Genomic DNA, 13,269 nt, shown 5'->3' on the forward strand with positions numbered 1-13,269 from the left:
TTAAGAGAGAGAGGGAATTTGTTTTTCTAATTTGAAAATGGCCAGCAACAGAAATAGTTTTAAATAAATTACTTGGAATTAAGTATTTTCCATTAAATTAATCTGTAAATCTTCTGTTGGTTAAGAGAGCAACAATAATTTGGAAAAGTAATGTTCCTGGGAAATGTTTTGATTAATGTACACTCATTTAGATGCTCATTTTAAGTTACATTCTTCAAAATTAATAGATCATTTTAAGGCTTAGTAACTATTCAAAAGGAAATACTGGATCAATTTATGCTAATAAACAAGGTTTCATTATTAATTTCAGAAAAGGAAATATAGATCTGCTCAATATTCTATAGATATGTAGTATTATGATCACATTAGTGTATTCTCTCCATAATGTACAGCTATATGTGAATTCTGCTATATTCTTATGGCTGTACATTGTAATCATTTGTATTGGTATTGGTTTACACTTTGTAGTTTCTTTTTTTCAGAGCATTCAGCAAGTAAAATGATTCCAGGACTAATACTTTCTTTTACATTTTTCCACAGCTCTCTCACCTGTTTCAAAACCCCTTCCCAGAAAACCCAACAGACCTCTCCTGTCTCCTCCTGCTGCTTAAGTCCTTCAATTAAAAAACTGGACCGGGGCATACTTTCTCCACCAGAAAACACAGGGAAGAGATTTGGACCATACCTCAGGTGTAACCGGGACAGGGAATTGGACCGGGACTGGGACAGGGGCTTGGGCAGGGGCTGGGATAATCAAGAGGGTAAAGAAAAATGGATGATTTGAAGAAAATGGGAGAAAGCAAAGAGCAAGTTCATCTTTGAAGAAGTTCAGACAGAGGTGTCGTTGGAAAGTGCGAGAAAGGAGAGCAGAAGGGAGAGACACTCACACACACTTCCTGACCACCTCCTACAGACCAACACACACACACACACACACACACACATGACCAAGTGCTAATACATTCCTCATACAATCACAAATGCACACACCCACACTGACACATACACACGCATGTGCAGACACTCGCTGCTAAGTTCTTAAAGTCTCGTAGTTGCTGAATAATTCATAGCAGTGACTGAATATTGAGCCGTACGATCAGTAACTAGAAAATATGACTGCAGTTTAAGGGGTTAAACACATGGTAGTTTCATAATATTTACTGGTTATTACGCCTTATATTCAGTAACTAAAAAAATGCCTGTAGTGTAAGGGATTTGACGTATAATAGTTTCATGATAGCTACTGGAAAGTCAAATTTAGAGGTTTCTACAGGCTTTATTGATCACACACACTTTAAATATAGTTTTCATAGTAGTTACTAAATTTTTCATAGCGGTTACTAGGTACGAAATCCTTAAGGTCAGTATCTGAATAATACGCTTGCAGTTTAAGGAGTTAAAAGGCTTTAAACACATACTAGGTTCACTGCAGTCACTGGATCATAGAGACATTAGGAGCCTGAGAACTTTCTCACAGTCCAAATTGACTCCACGGATACATTCCCCCACTCTCCGGCCTCAGGATGATGTGTGAAGTGATGCCCACCATTTCAGAGGATGGACGTGGCGGTGGTGGCGGTGGGCCGTCCTCTCCGGCTGGTGGTGGCGGGGGCATGGGGGGAGGGATGGGGGGGATGGGAGGTTATGGGGGCCGGGAATCTCGAGGTGGAGGAGATGAAGGTGGAAGTACGGGGAATCTGGAGAGTCTGATGGTGAACATGCTGACGGAGAGAGAGCGGCTCCTGGAGAGCCTCCGAGAGACGCAGGACAGTCTAGGAACGGCTCAGTTACGACTCCGAGAACTGGGCCACGAGAAAGACTCGCTGCAGAGACAACTCTCCATCGCACTGCCACAGGTACAGCATCTGCTTTACTATGTATAATCACCTACAGTACTGCACAAAGTCAGAGACCACCATTCGTTTACGTCGTCTCCAATCTATAAGGGTCATTAAGTGTAAGCTATTAATTTTTTAGGAAATATGGTTTACCTTAAAATTATAGCTTCAGAAACATGCGATGTAACAGAGAGGATACAGCCCCTGTCGTTGCTCCTCTGGGCTCAGCACTGCAGAAACTGCACTGTGTAATGTCCGCAGGAGGATAGGAAACCACCTTCCTTTATTCCTCACTCCCAGTTCATTTAAAAACAGTGCTGTAAAAGTACCAGGAACTGTAGGGGGAGCACAAGAGCAAAAACACTGAAACTTACCTAGTGTTTCTTTAAATATAAGATAATCAGAAGTTTAAAAGATATGAGAAAATTGAGACTTCTAACAATAGTGCAAGACCTGCTAGAGCCTCAAAAGTGTCCTTCTGTCTTACAGAGAAAAGGAAACCCAGAACATAACTTCTGCAAATCAAATTAAGCTGCTGTTGTTTCCCCAAATCATCACAGAGTGGTGTAGGATTACTTGGACTGTGATAAGATGAAACCAGTTTTTAGGACTGAATTTTGCTGCAGATTGCTTGGAAATAAACGAGGCAAGTTTTCAGAAAAGAATGCAAGCTGTAAGGGAGACTTAGACTTAGACTTGACTTTATTGATCCCACATCGGGGAAATTCACTTGTTACAGCAGCACACAATCTTAGGCATTGGACAAGAAGTGGGGAAAAAAAGACAGTAACGCAATAAAAACAATGGAGAAAAAAACAATGGAGAAAAAGACTTAAAAACGTACATACTCACAAAACATATAACCCACACAACTATACAGAGATGGCTGCACATGAGAAGTTATTGCACACGTGGTGGACCTTGCATACTCACTCACTCACTCACTCATGTTCAGGAACTGTTTCAAAAAAGGGGTGCAATTCAGTGCTTTGTGTCCAAGACACTGTGTGTTCTTTTTTTAATATTATTATTTTAATATTATTGGTTCTGGCTTCTGTGTACAGTGTTAAATATATGTTTTCTGTAGTTTAATTAATAAATAATTAATTAATAAGCTGTAATTAATAGTCACTTGGCTGTAAATAAAATACATTAATGGCGGTTTATTATTTTGCCCAGCGATGTACATGTATATAATATATAAAAGGCTAAACTGTGGGAGGACGGTATAAGTATTTTAAATTTGTTAACTAATGTGAAAGATTATGTCTATTTTTGATCTTGTGGACTTTGTGTCAACAGTACTTGGTATTTGAACTAGTATTAGCTGTGTTATAATCTGTGTATTAGTTCTTATGAATGATAAAAAGCGGTGTCAGAGCTGGGCTAGTGTTCTGATCTGAGTGGCCAGTAACTGGACAGAGAGGGTGAAGAATCTAGTGGTTAATATCAATGCTGTTAAAACAGAGAGTGAGAGCGAGATGATAGTGACCTGGTTTTGCCCGTGCTGACCTATTCTGGCCTGGATCGGACTAGTCTGCTGTTTGTTTTTGTGGCTGTGTGTGTGTGTTAGTGAAGAGACTTTATTTATTTATACCCCAAAGTCGTATGCTCAGACCGACAGATCATTTCTCAGACTACGCTGAGGGTGGGCGGCCCTGTGGAGCTGCAGGGGGGTGTTGTTGTCTCACAGCTCCAGGGCTCCTGGGTTGTGGGATTAAACTCCAAATCTGGTCACTGTCTGCGAGGAGTGTTGTGCATTCTCCCTGTGTCTGTATGGGTTTCCTCTGAATGCTCGAGTGTCCTCCCACAGTTCAAGCACACAATTTGGTGGGTGGATTGGCTGTTCAAAATTGTCCCCAGGAGTGAGTGTCTGAGTGACTGCTGGGTGAGTGTGTGATGCCCGGTGTTTTCCTGCTCTGTTTTTGTGTCTTCGCTGAGTTTGCTTGTTGTCTGTCATGTGCTCCATTAAGCACATGACCCTGTTTTAATATGTTCTTGTCTCCTCCCTTGTCTCTGCCTTAGCCCTGTTTTTGTGGTTGTAGAAGATGAATGAATGAATGAATAAATAAACACATTGAGGCCGGTTCAGGTTCATTTTGCTGCCTTGATTTAATCTCCGAATGTTTGGGTGGCTCTGTTTCTGCCCTCCTCTGTTGTGTCTTGTGCTTAAGAGTGATTCTGGTCTTGCTTGTTCTGATCTTATACATCGATCATACGGTCAAATATAATATAAGGCAATTAATTTTTGAGTGTGTCTGTTTATTAAAAAAAAAAAAAACTAATTTTTCAGTACAAGAATCCCTGCTGAAATGTTAAACCCTGCAGATATATGGAATTCCAGTTCATTCATTCATTGTCTGTAACCTTTATCCAGTTCAGGGCGGCGGTGGGGCCGGAGCCTACCCGGAATCACTGGGCACAAGACAGGAATACACCATGGAGGGGGAGTCAGTCCTTCACAGGGCGACACACACTCACACATTCACTCACACACTCACACTTACGGACCCTTTTGCGTCACCAATCCACCTACCAGTGAGGAAACCCACACAGACACGGGTAGAGCCCATCACACTCCTCACAGACAGGTAGTGTGACTATCTAGGTGGATTGGTGACTCAAATGTGTCCCAGGGTGTGTGTGTGTGTGTGTGTGTGTTTCCCTGTGAAGGACTGGCGCCCCCTCCATGGTGTATTCCTGCCTTGCGCCCAATGATTCTGGGTAGGCTCCGAACCCACCATGACCCTGAACTGGATAAGCGGTTTCAGACAATGAATGAATGAATGAATGAATGGTTTTAATGGGAGAAATGTTGTCTGTAAGTGAAGGCTGCTACTCAACACAAGTTTCTGTGATTAAAGCCAGCTTCCTGTCGCTGTCAGGACTGTGTTGGTGCAGTACGGCAGATGAAATATAAACAGATCCTGTGTCCTGCCTGTGGACTTGAAGGGGTTGACACTTTCAGAAATGTTCACTGCTATATCATAAACACCTGAGTTAGTAATATCCAAGTATGAGGTTGTAGGCAGCAGTGCAGAATCCGAACGTCTTGTGGTCAGGTCGTAGGGCTCAGTTTTGTTAAAAGATGTCATCCAGGTACCGGCCCCCAGTGTCCACGCTGAGTTTGTCTTGAGCTTTTCCAGTTTTAGTGCTGTAACTTCTGCCTGAGCATAAATATAATGAGCTGTTTCACTGAGCCGCTCATGGGAACAGTACCTCCAAAATGGCTGTAGTGACGTCACGGGCAAACATCACGTGTGACTGACAAAACTGACATGTGGAATAGAATAAAACTGATCTTGATTGTTTAGAGGATTTTTCGTGTCCAGTGTAAACTGCTCCTGAAAGGTACTAGGCAGATTAAGGTATGACAAGGCTGATGAGCTGAGCTAAAAAGAACTGAATGGTGTAGGAATGAATGGTTGAGAGCTGAATGGCGGAGAAATGAAGGAGTGCTGAATGGTGATGGTTACAGATGTGGAAAAACTGTTTTTCATCAGCGATCAGCCGTTTGACTGTATCAGCATTCTCTCTCTCTCTCTCTCTCTCTCTCTCTCTCTCTCTCTTTTCCACTGTGAAATAACAGTCATTAAAGAGGCCAGTGTCCAGTAAGAGGGTTACTGGACATTTAAGTGAGAGATCAGGAGGAGCTCAATCAATACACACACACACACACACACACACACAGGCTGGAAAGAAAGGAGTGGGAGAGAAAATAAAAGAAGAGGAATGTTGTTGAGAAAAATAAGATGGGAAGGAAAGAAAGAAGAATGGGAGCGGAAGATGGGAAAAGCTGCTGAGAGAAAAGAGTTGATTTAAAAGAAAGAGTGAAAGGACATAATGGAGAGAGAAACAGAGAGCAAGTGTTTCAAAGAGAAAGGAAAGACAAAGAAAAAGGAAGGGAAATGTTCATTTGTAGCACCACAAAGTAGCAAACTGTAAAGAAAAGCACAACTGACATGAAATTAATTGTTAAATGAAACAAAAGTTTATGCTCCATAGAGTGGGTCCCCCTCACAGGGGTGGGTTAAGTACAGACCACTAGGCCACTAGGTGTCAGTAAAAGATAACTAGTGGCTTCTTTACAGGAACACTTGGTAGTATTTTATACTATACATATTAATTGTAATGCATCACTGACCTATAATAGGGAGAAAAGAGCTTCTGTTGTTGATACTCCATGCTCAGCACTCCAGAAACTGCACTATGTAATCTTTGGAGGAGGGTAGGATATCATCCCAACACATTCTTCTCATTCCTTTATGCCCTTCTTGATTTCAGAAAAGTGATATTAAAATAAATTACACTCTGCATCTATAGTGGGAGCCCAGGGGAGAAATTACCAAACCTTACCTAGAGTGCCTTTAAAATGAATGATTTATTAAAGGAAGATTTGGATTTTTTGCACTGGGGCTTTTCCTACTCTAAATCATTTTTACAGCACTGTACTGAAATCATTGGGGAGGGTGTGGAGGTGTATTCCTACCCTCTTGCAAAATTTACATAGTGTGGTTTCTGCAGTGTTGAACCCAGAGTAGCAACAACAGAAGCTCTGTTCTCTCTGTTATGTGCAGAATCACAATGATTTTGAAGCTGTAATTCCAAGGTTAAAATATTACAATGAATTCCTTTAAGGCATCCTGGCAGTGTAGGGAGCATATCATTGGCTGTAACAAAAGGTCACATGCTCACACTGTGGGAATTTTTGGAATTATGGGAATTTTGAGCCAAACTTAAGCTCCAACCCAGTCTCAGCGAGGTTCAGTTTCTCAGTGCCAAAGTACTACAGGACCACAGGGTAACCATCTGTAACACTCAGCTCTCTCTCTCTCTCTCTCTCTCTCTCTCCAACTATTGTCTCTCTTTTAGATGTGAAGCACCTCATGAAACTTGCTTGTGACTTACTCACTCACTCACTCACTCACTCACTCACTCACTCACCTTTAGAAACTGATCCACAGGGGGGTGCTATTGTGCTTCAAATCAGTGAGACTCTGTGTCCTGGTTCAATCATCAGAAGTTCCCAACAGTTATTGTGTTTCAACATGCTTGCAGGAGAATGCTAACTGTCCAGATCTGTTGTGTTAGCTAAGAGATGCCCACACTGGCTAGCACTGTGCTTGTAACAGGGGAGAGGTGGGGCTACTGTACCCACCCAGAGAGAACCAGGCTTTTGGACTCTGCCACATGATGCTGATTTAAAAAAAAAAGCCTTGGATTATTGAATTGATTATTGATTAATTATTAATTGTGTTCATCAGTAAAATACAAAGATGGCTTCTTTAGCAAATATAAACAATAACGACTCCCTTTCTGATCTGCCTTGATTTAAATTTTCTCTTCGAATGTTGCAGAGGATGTTGTTTACAACACATGCCATTATTTTTAGACACATGTTTTAGCTCATGGACACTTTACAAAGTGTTGTGTGTGTGTGTGTAAGTACAGTAAGTGGCATATGGGGCCATATGTCAGCTTACACAACACAGTGTGTGTGTGTATGTGTGTGTGTGTGCCAGGAGCTGCTCACTGAAGCATTTACACTCCTGAATGCAGCCAACACAACACACACGCACATTCCCATGCACATCAGGTCTGCGCGATGTATCGATTGTTTATCATTTATTTAGCATCTGCTTGGGCAGTGCTTATATAACAGAAAGCAACAATATGCAAACGGGCCCTCTATCCAGTCAGTTGATCTAATTCAGCATCCTGACCAATCACGGATGCGCTTCAGCGTGTGTAATCTGTAATCTCTGGAGAAAGCATGAAATGAAAGGGGACATTCTGCACCAGCGTAGATGAGCCTAAGGTCACTATGTTCAATGCAAAGTGTGGGCAAGAGGGGTTTAAATCCCCTGCTCTGCCTCCACTACCTCAGGCCCAGGGGGGATTGACTTTGGTCGGAAACTATGTGTTTCTCAGTGTTTACATTTGACTTCTTTATGTTCAGTGGCTTTGTCACTAAAGAAAAAACTAAAAAAACTGGTTGAACAGAATAATAAAAAAATGGAAATAGTCATTAATTGCCCAGCCCTACGCTGAACTTTGGTAACCAATGCTCTACCACTCGTGTTAATTCTGTTTGAGTTTTGCGGGGGATTGGCTGCTTCCTCACTTAAGGGCAAGGCCACCATGTATTTCTGGATGAAAGATGTTCCCACCTTTCAGGTTTCTGAGTTTTGGGTCTTTCAGGGTTTCCTCTGAGTCTAGCGGAGGCTTTGTATCCATCCAACAATATATATTGTAGATTTAGTACAACTTTAAGGTATGTTGTGTTTGCGTGCCTGTGTTTTTTTGCCTGATGTGTGTTATGTTTTCCCACGACTGTAATTTATTCATACGCACATGTGTGTGTGTGTAGGAGTTTGCAGTGTTGACCAAAGAGCTGAATGTGTGTCGGGAGCAGCTGCTGGAGAGAGAGGAGGAGATTGCTGAGCTCAAGGCGGAGAGGAACAACACACGGGTCAGTAACTACAGCTACACTACTACTGTGTGTGTGTGTGTGTGTGTGTGTGTGTGTGTGTGTGTGTGTGTATGTGTGTGAGTGTGTGACTGTGGAGGAGTTGTATATGGGTTGTTGTGTTTGTTCCAATATCATTTTCTTGTCTTATGGTGCTATATATCAAGCCGTAGGCCCAAAATCAGGGCATTATTTAGCTGGGCAATGCCCCACCAAACAATCATCACACCTCACTAAACCCACTACCCTGTGTCCATTCTCCTGTAGTGGCAGGAAACACAAACCACAACAAAAAAGATCTCAGTTTTCCTGATGAAGTAAAGCCCTATTCAGATGGGATTAGTGTTACACCTGTAGACCTGCGGTAAAGTTATTATTACTGGAGTATCTCAGTGGGTTGAGTTCCTTCCAAATCCAGATCATTTTAGTCATTTTTCCAGAGTACATACTCTCGTTTCAGGAAAGATTCCCAAGCCTTTTACCTACTGTAAAACGAGCAGTAGAAATAACCCCAGGTTACTTTAATCCAGTCTGAATTGACATGTGGGGGGAATATTCCGTTACATCCTGGGTAGGAGCTTAGTGTTGAAATATATAGTTCAAGTACAAGTACCATGCTCAAATCCACAAAGCAACCTAAAGAGCACTCAGCGGAGAGACATTTCTAATAGCTATAGATTGTGTGCCCAATAGCAACCTACAATTTCTCGCATGTTATCTGTTTTAAAGGACTAGAATATAAGGTCGTTGGAGGATGGATATTTTTGGTGGGAGGTATAAAAACTCTTGAAGCACTGCTGTGTCTGATCCACACTGTGTGACAGCAATGTAGCCACTCTAATATCTGTCATTTTCACCAAGATTTCTTATTCTGTGCAATCCACTATAAACATCACTGACATCCTGTCATAAAATAACATTACGTCAGCTCTCAGTGTAAAGCTAATCCTGCGTAAAACCGGATTACAGCAGGAGGTGTATGTTTGGGTGAAGAACTACATCTGAAGCTCCTCCTCCTACAGTGCCACACCCTAGAATTTCTTCTGTCTCCTTTCAGCTTCTTGTGACGAGAAACTTCACTTCATTCCGTCACCTCCCTCTCTTCCAAGACTGCTTTCTCCTAAAGTGTAGGTGCTGAATAAAGGGGCGTGGCTTCTGTGGCCACTGCAAAGCCCCCAGAACTCCACCCCAACCTCATCAGAGATCACATCCCCTGTGTAAATCTCAGTTTGGGGTCCTTTAAAACAACAAATAACAACAACTTCAGACCAATAAAAGGATGGCAGATTTTTGTTTTCATTGTAGTGGTTTGTAGACAAATTGTGGAGTCTGATTTCTTTCCATTGGTAGTGAATGTAACCAGGTGTCTCCACGTCCCCAGCACACATCCAGTATCTTGTTTCCTCTCCACCTCCAGCAGATCAGATGAACATATTGGAAAATGAAGAACAAACTAGCATTAATTCTGATGATGCTGACAAAGCTCTCTCTCTCTCTCTCTCTCTCTCTCTCTCTCTCTCTCTCTCTCTCTCTCTCTTTCTCTTTCTCTCTCTCTCTCTCTCTCTCTCTCTCTCTCTCACCCTCTAGCTGCTGTTGGAGCATTTAGAGTGTCTGGTCTCTCGTCACGAGCGTTCCCTCAGGATGACCGTGGTCAAGCGTCAGGCCCAGTCTCCTGCCGGCGTCTCCAGTGAGGTCGAGGTGCTGAAGGCCCTCAAGTCCCTATTTGAGCATCACAAAGCTCTGGACGAGAAGGTGAGGGATTAGACCAGGTTTTTCAAACCGCCACCCATCCAAGGGTTAAGAAAATGGTGTCGCAGACAAAAATGCTAAAAGTTAAATAACTGAATTTAAACAGACACAAAAACACGAAAGGAACATGTACATGAACGCCCCACGGTGCTGTAGCCCAGACTGTACTCACCCCAGCTGCTGTTGTAATAACTTCAGGGTGAGTTCAGGCGACTAGTGGTGCTCTTAATGTAGCTGTGCACCGGCCTGCACTAATTTCAGAGGAGCTGCTGGACTTTTTTTTGCTGGACAGTTAAATTTAGGGGTTGATTCGCCTTAAGAAGAGTTCCACAGTCATTTTTTTATCACCCTCTCCTCACTCTTCTGTGATATGAAGCTAAGATTCTTATTCTGCAGCTTTATTTTTCAGAACCTTCCAGTTCCACCTTAAATATTGCTGTAACATTGGGCACTAGAATGTAATTGATTCACAGTTTAAGGTGGAACTTTAAATTAACTATCAACCGGTTTTATATATTTTCTCTCCAATATTTTATTTAGATTTTTACTTTTAATGACATCAAAACAAAATAACAATTACAACATGAACAAAGACCTCGTTGGTCTCTATGATTTTCATATAGTGTTCCCTGAGGTGTAAAAATTCCTCCCATTTTCTCTTGACTATACAAGTCAATCTTTCCAGACCTATACTAGTGATATTTTATGTTTCCTATGAAGAAAATGGGCATAACACATTAAAATTACATTAAGCTAAGATAATATAATTGTTATAAAGCAGAAAATACTGATTACTGACAATACTTTTTTGGGTTGTTTCCCACCAAGAACTGAGACCCCTACCCCTCTGAGCAAAACAGGGAAACAAATAGGCCAATGTGGGTTGTATTTCTTTTTATGATGTAGTAAGTGTTGCCTGGGTTATGATATAAATCTGTGGACAAAATGTGGGTCATTGGAAAAAAGTTTGTTAAAACCTGGTTTATACAAAGTCTGCTCGACCCAGACATCCGCCAGAAACATGGCATCTTCAAAATAGCAACTTCAAAGGAATACTTCTGGAGGTTTTAGTTTAAACTAATTAAAATTAAAATAAAAAAATACTAGGTCTCATTCTTATGTTCTCTCTCTCTCTCTCTCTTTCTCTCCCTCTTCTTTCTCTCTCTCTCTCTCTCTCTCTCTCTCTCTCTCTCTCTCTCTCTCTCTGTCTGTCTCCTGTAGGTGAGAGAAAGACTGCGTGTGGCTCTGGAGCGAGTGGCCGTGCTGGAGGAAGAGCTTGAGTCTTCTACCAATGAGGTGATGATCCTCCTTTTTTATTTGTCTTTATTTATCTTTTCTCCTTTGTTCTTTTCAGTCCTCCCTTTCTCTCCTTCAACATTCAGCAATGACCCTACGAAGCAGGTGCTTGAGATACTGTGATTTATTGTGTGCAGATTGTTGTTGTTTTCTAATGTTGTCAGGTTGTTAAACAGTATTAAACACACCATGTGACTTAGTCTAATTCTGAACCCATGTTCAGGAGTCCCAAAGGACCACCACAATGGACATTTTCAGTTGGTAGACTATTTAAAGTCCAGCAGTGAAACTGAGAGCTTTAAAACTCCAGCAGTCGCTTCTGTGTCTGATCCATTCACACCAGTGCAACACACACTAACTCACCACCACCAAGTCAGTGTCACTGCAGAGCTGAGAATGATCCTGTGGGGGTCCTGACCATTGAAGAACAGGGTGAAAGGGTTTCAAGTATGCAGAGCAAAAGAAGGACTACAGCCTTTAATTGTAAAACTACAAAAGTGTTTGTGTACAGTCAGTGGAGCTAAGGTGGCTTTAACCACAGTGTGGTGGCATCCATCCCCCACCCCCTACACACACTTGCAGGGTCCCCTCTCAGATTAAGGGTTTACATAAACTTTACACAAATGCAACAGTAGCACATCTGACCACATCTGGATGGAAGTAGTGAGCTATCGCTTGACTGACACCTGGTTTTCTTTGTTCGTCCCTCCACTTTGCACTGCCCCTCTTCTTCCTCACAGGTTATGAGTCTGCGGGACCAGATCAAAAGAAGAGAGCGAGGAATGGACAACGGAAAAGAGGTGAGAGTCTCGCCCACCCAAACGGAATCTCTAAGACTTTTCTTCCACAGTTTTCCACAATATTTTGATCCGTTTGTTGCTCTTTCTTTCACTGTTCTTTTTTCCCAGCGTCTCCCCAATGGCCCGTCCTCCATCTTGGATGATGGAGAGATTGATAGACAGAGAGAGGGAGAGATAGAGCGACAGAGAGCAGAACTTTCACAGCTGAAAGAGAGACTGGCCCTCATGTGCAGACAGGTGAGAGAGAGACTGAGTGAGTGAATGAGTGAGTGAGAAAGAAAAAAGAGAAAAAGAGAAAGAAATGAAAAGGTCTGAAGAAGATCAGAGAAGGAGGGAATTAAAGGGGAGACAAAGCAATGAAAACTTCAGAGAGAGAGAAAGAGAGAGAGAGAGAGCAGGAGGAGAGGATGTTCCAGCTGGCCAATCAGAGGTGGAGATAAGAGTGATATGGTTGCTATAGAGATATTGGAAGCAGGCTGGGCTCCCTCTGGTGGCTGAGTACTGTAACTTCAGGACTTCACTTGGTCGTATGCAAAAGTTTGGGTGCACACGGTCAGATGACAGGTTTCTGTGATTTTCACAAATGACCACATCATTACATTGAACACACCATACATTTATAAACACACCATGACTGCTTTCAGAGCTGGTGTTTGTTCTCTTTTAACTCTCCCTCCTCACTGTGCCACTGAGAGGCAGCACATTAGCACATCAGTAACAGGACCACCGCAGTAACAAGTGGTGTACCCTGCTGCCTCGACCTCACACATGAGGACATATTTCACTGAATTTACTCATCCTTCAGTCATCACAGCCCCCACACGACCGACGTTCCTGCGAATAAACCCACCCCCCACCCACGCTTTCAGATCACGAATGGAGATACAAGGTTGTGTAGCCACTTTCTTCAGTGTTGTTACACACCACCAAACCCAACAGAGTCATAGTGATTAGTGTTCGGGTAATGCAGTGAGTAACACCACTGCTTCCAGCACAGCACAATGTGGTTCAGATCCCAGCTCAGGCAGGAACTCCCCACTGCCTGTGTCATCGGCAAGACCACTAACACTACACACTGCGAAATCCCAGACCTGCCGTTCTGACCAAAACATTATGA

General features: G+C 42.4%; 1 protein-coding gene across 1 annotated transcript in view; it reads left to right on the top strand.

Annotated features, from left to right (window-relative positions):
- The first annotated feature begins 709 nt into the window (after nucleotides 1-709).
- ppfia3 (PTPRF interacting protein alpha 3) overlaps nucleotides 710-13,269 on the top strand; it is a 37,171-nt gene continuing 24,611 nt past the window's right edge. The window contains exons 1-6 of the mRNA XM_066641895.1: nucleotides 710-1,856; nucleotides 8,209-8,310; nucleotides 9,895-10,059; nucleotides 11,278-11,352; nucleotides 12,093-12,152; nucleotides 12,261-12,389. Coding sequence (XP_066497992.1) covers nucleotides 1,524-1,856; nucleotides 8,209-8,310; nucleotides 9,895-10,059; nucleotides 11,278-11,352; nucleotides 12,093-12,152; nucleotides 12,261-12,389 — 864 coding nt within the window. The 5' untranslated portion in view covers nucleotides 710-1,523. The remainder of the gene's footprint in view (nucleotides 1,857-8,208; nucleotides 8,311-9,894; nucleotides 10,060-11,277; nucleotides 11,353-12,092; nucleotides 12,153-12,260; nucleotides 12,390-13,269) is intronic.

Source organism: Hoplias malabaricus, chromosome 13 (genome assembly GCF_029633855.1).
Source record: "Hoplias malabaricus isolate fHopMal1 chromosome 13, fHopMal1.hap1, whole genome shotgun sequence".
Taxonomy (NCBI): domain Eukaryota; kingdom Metazoa; phylum Chordata; class Actinopteri; order Characiformes; family Erythrinidae; genus Hoplias; species Hoplias malabaricus.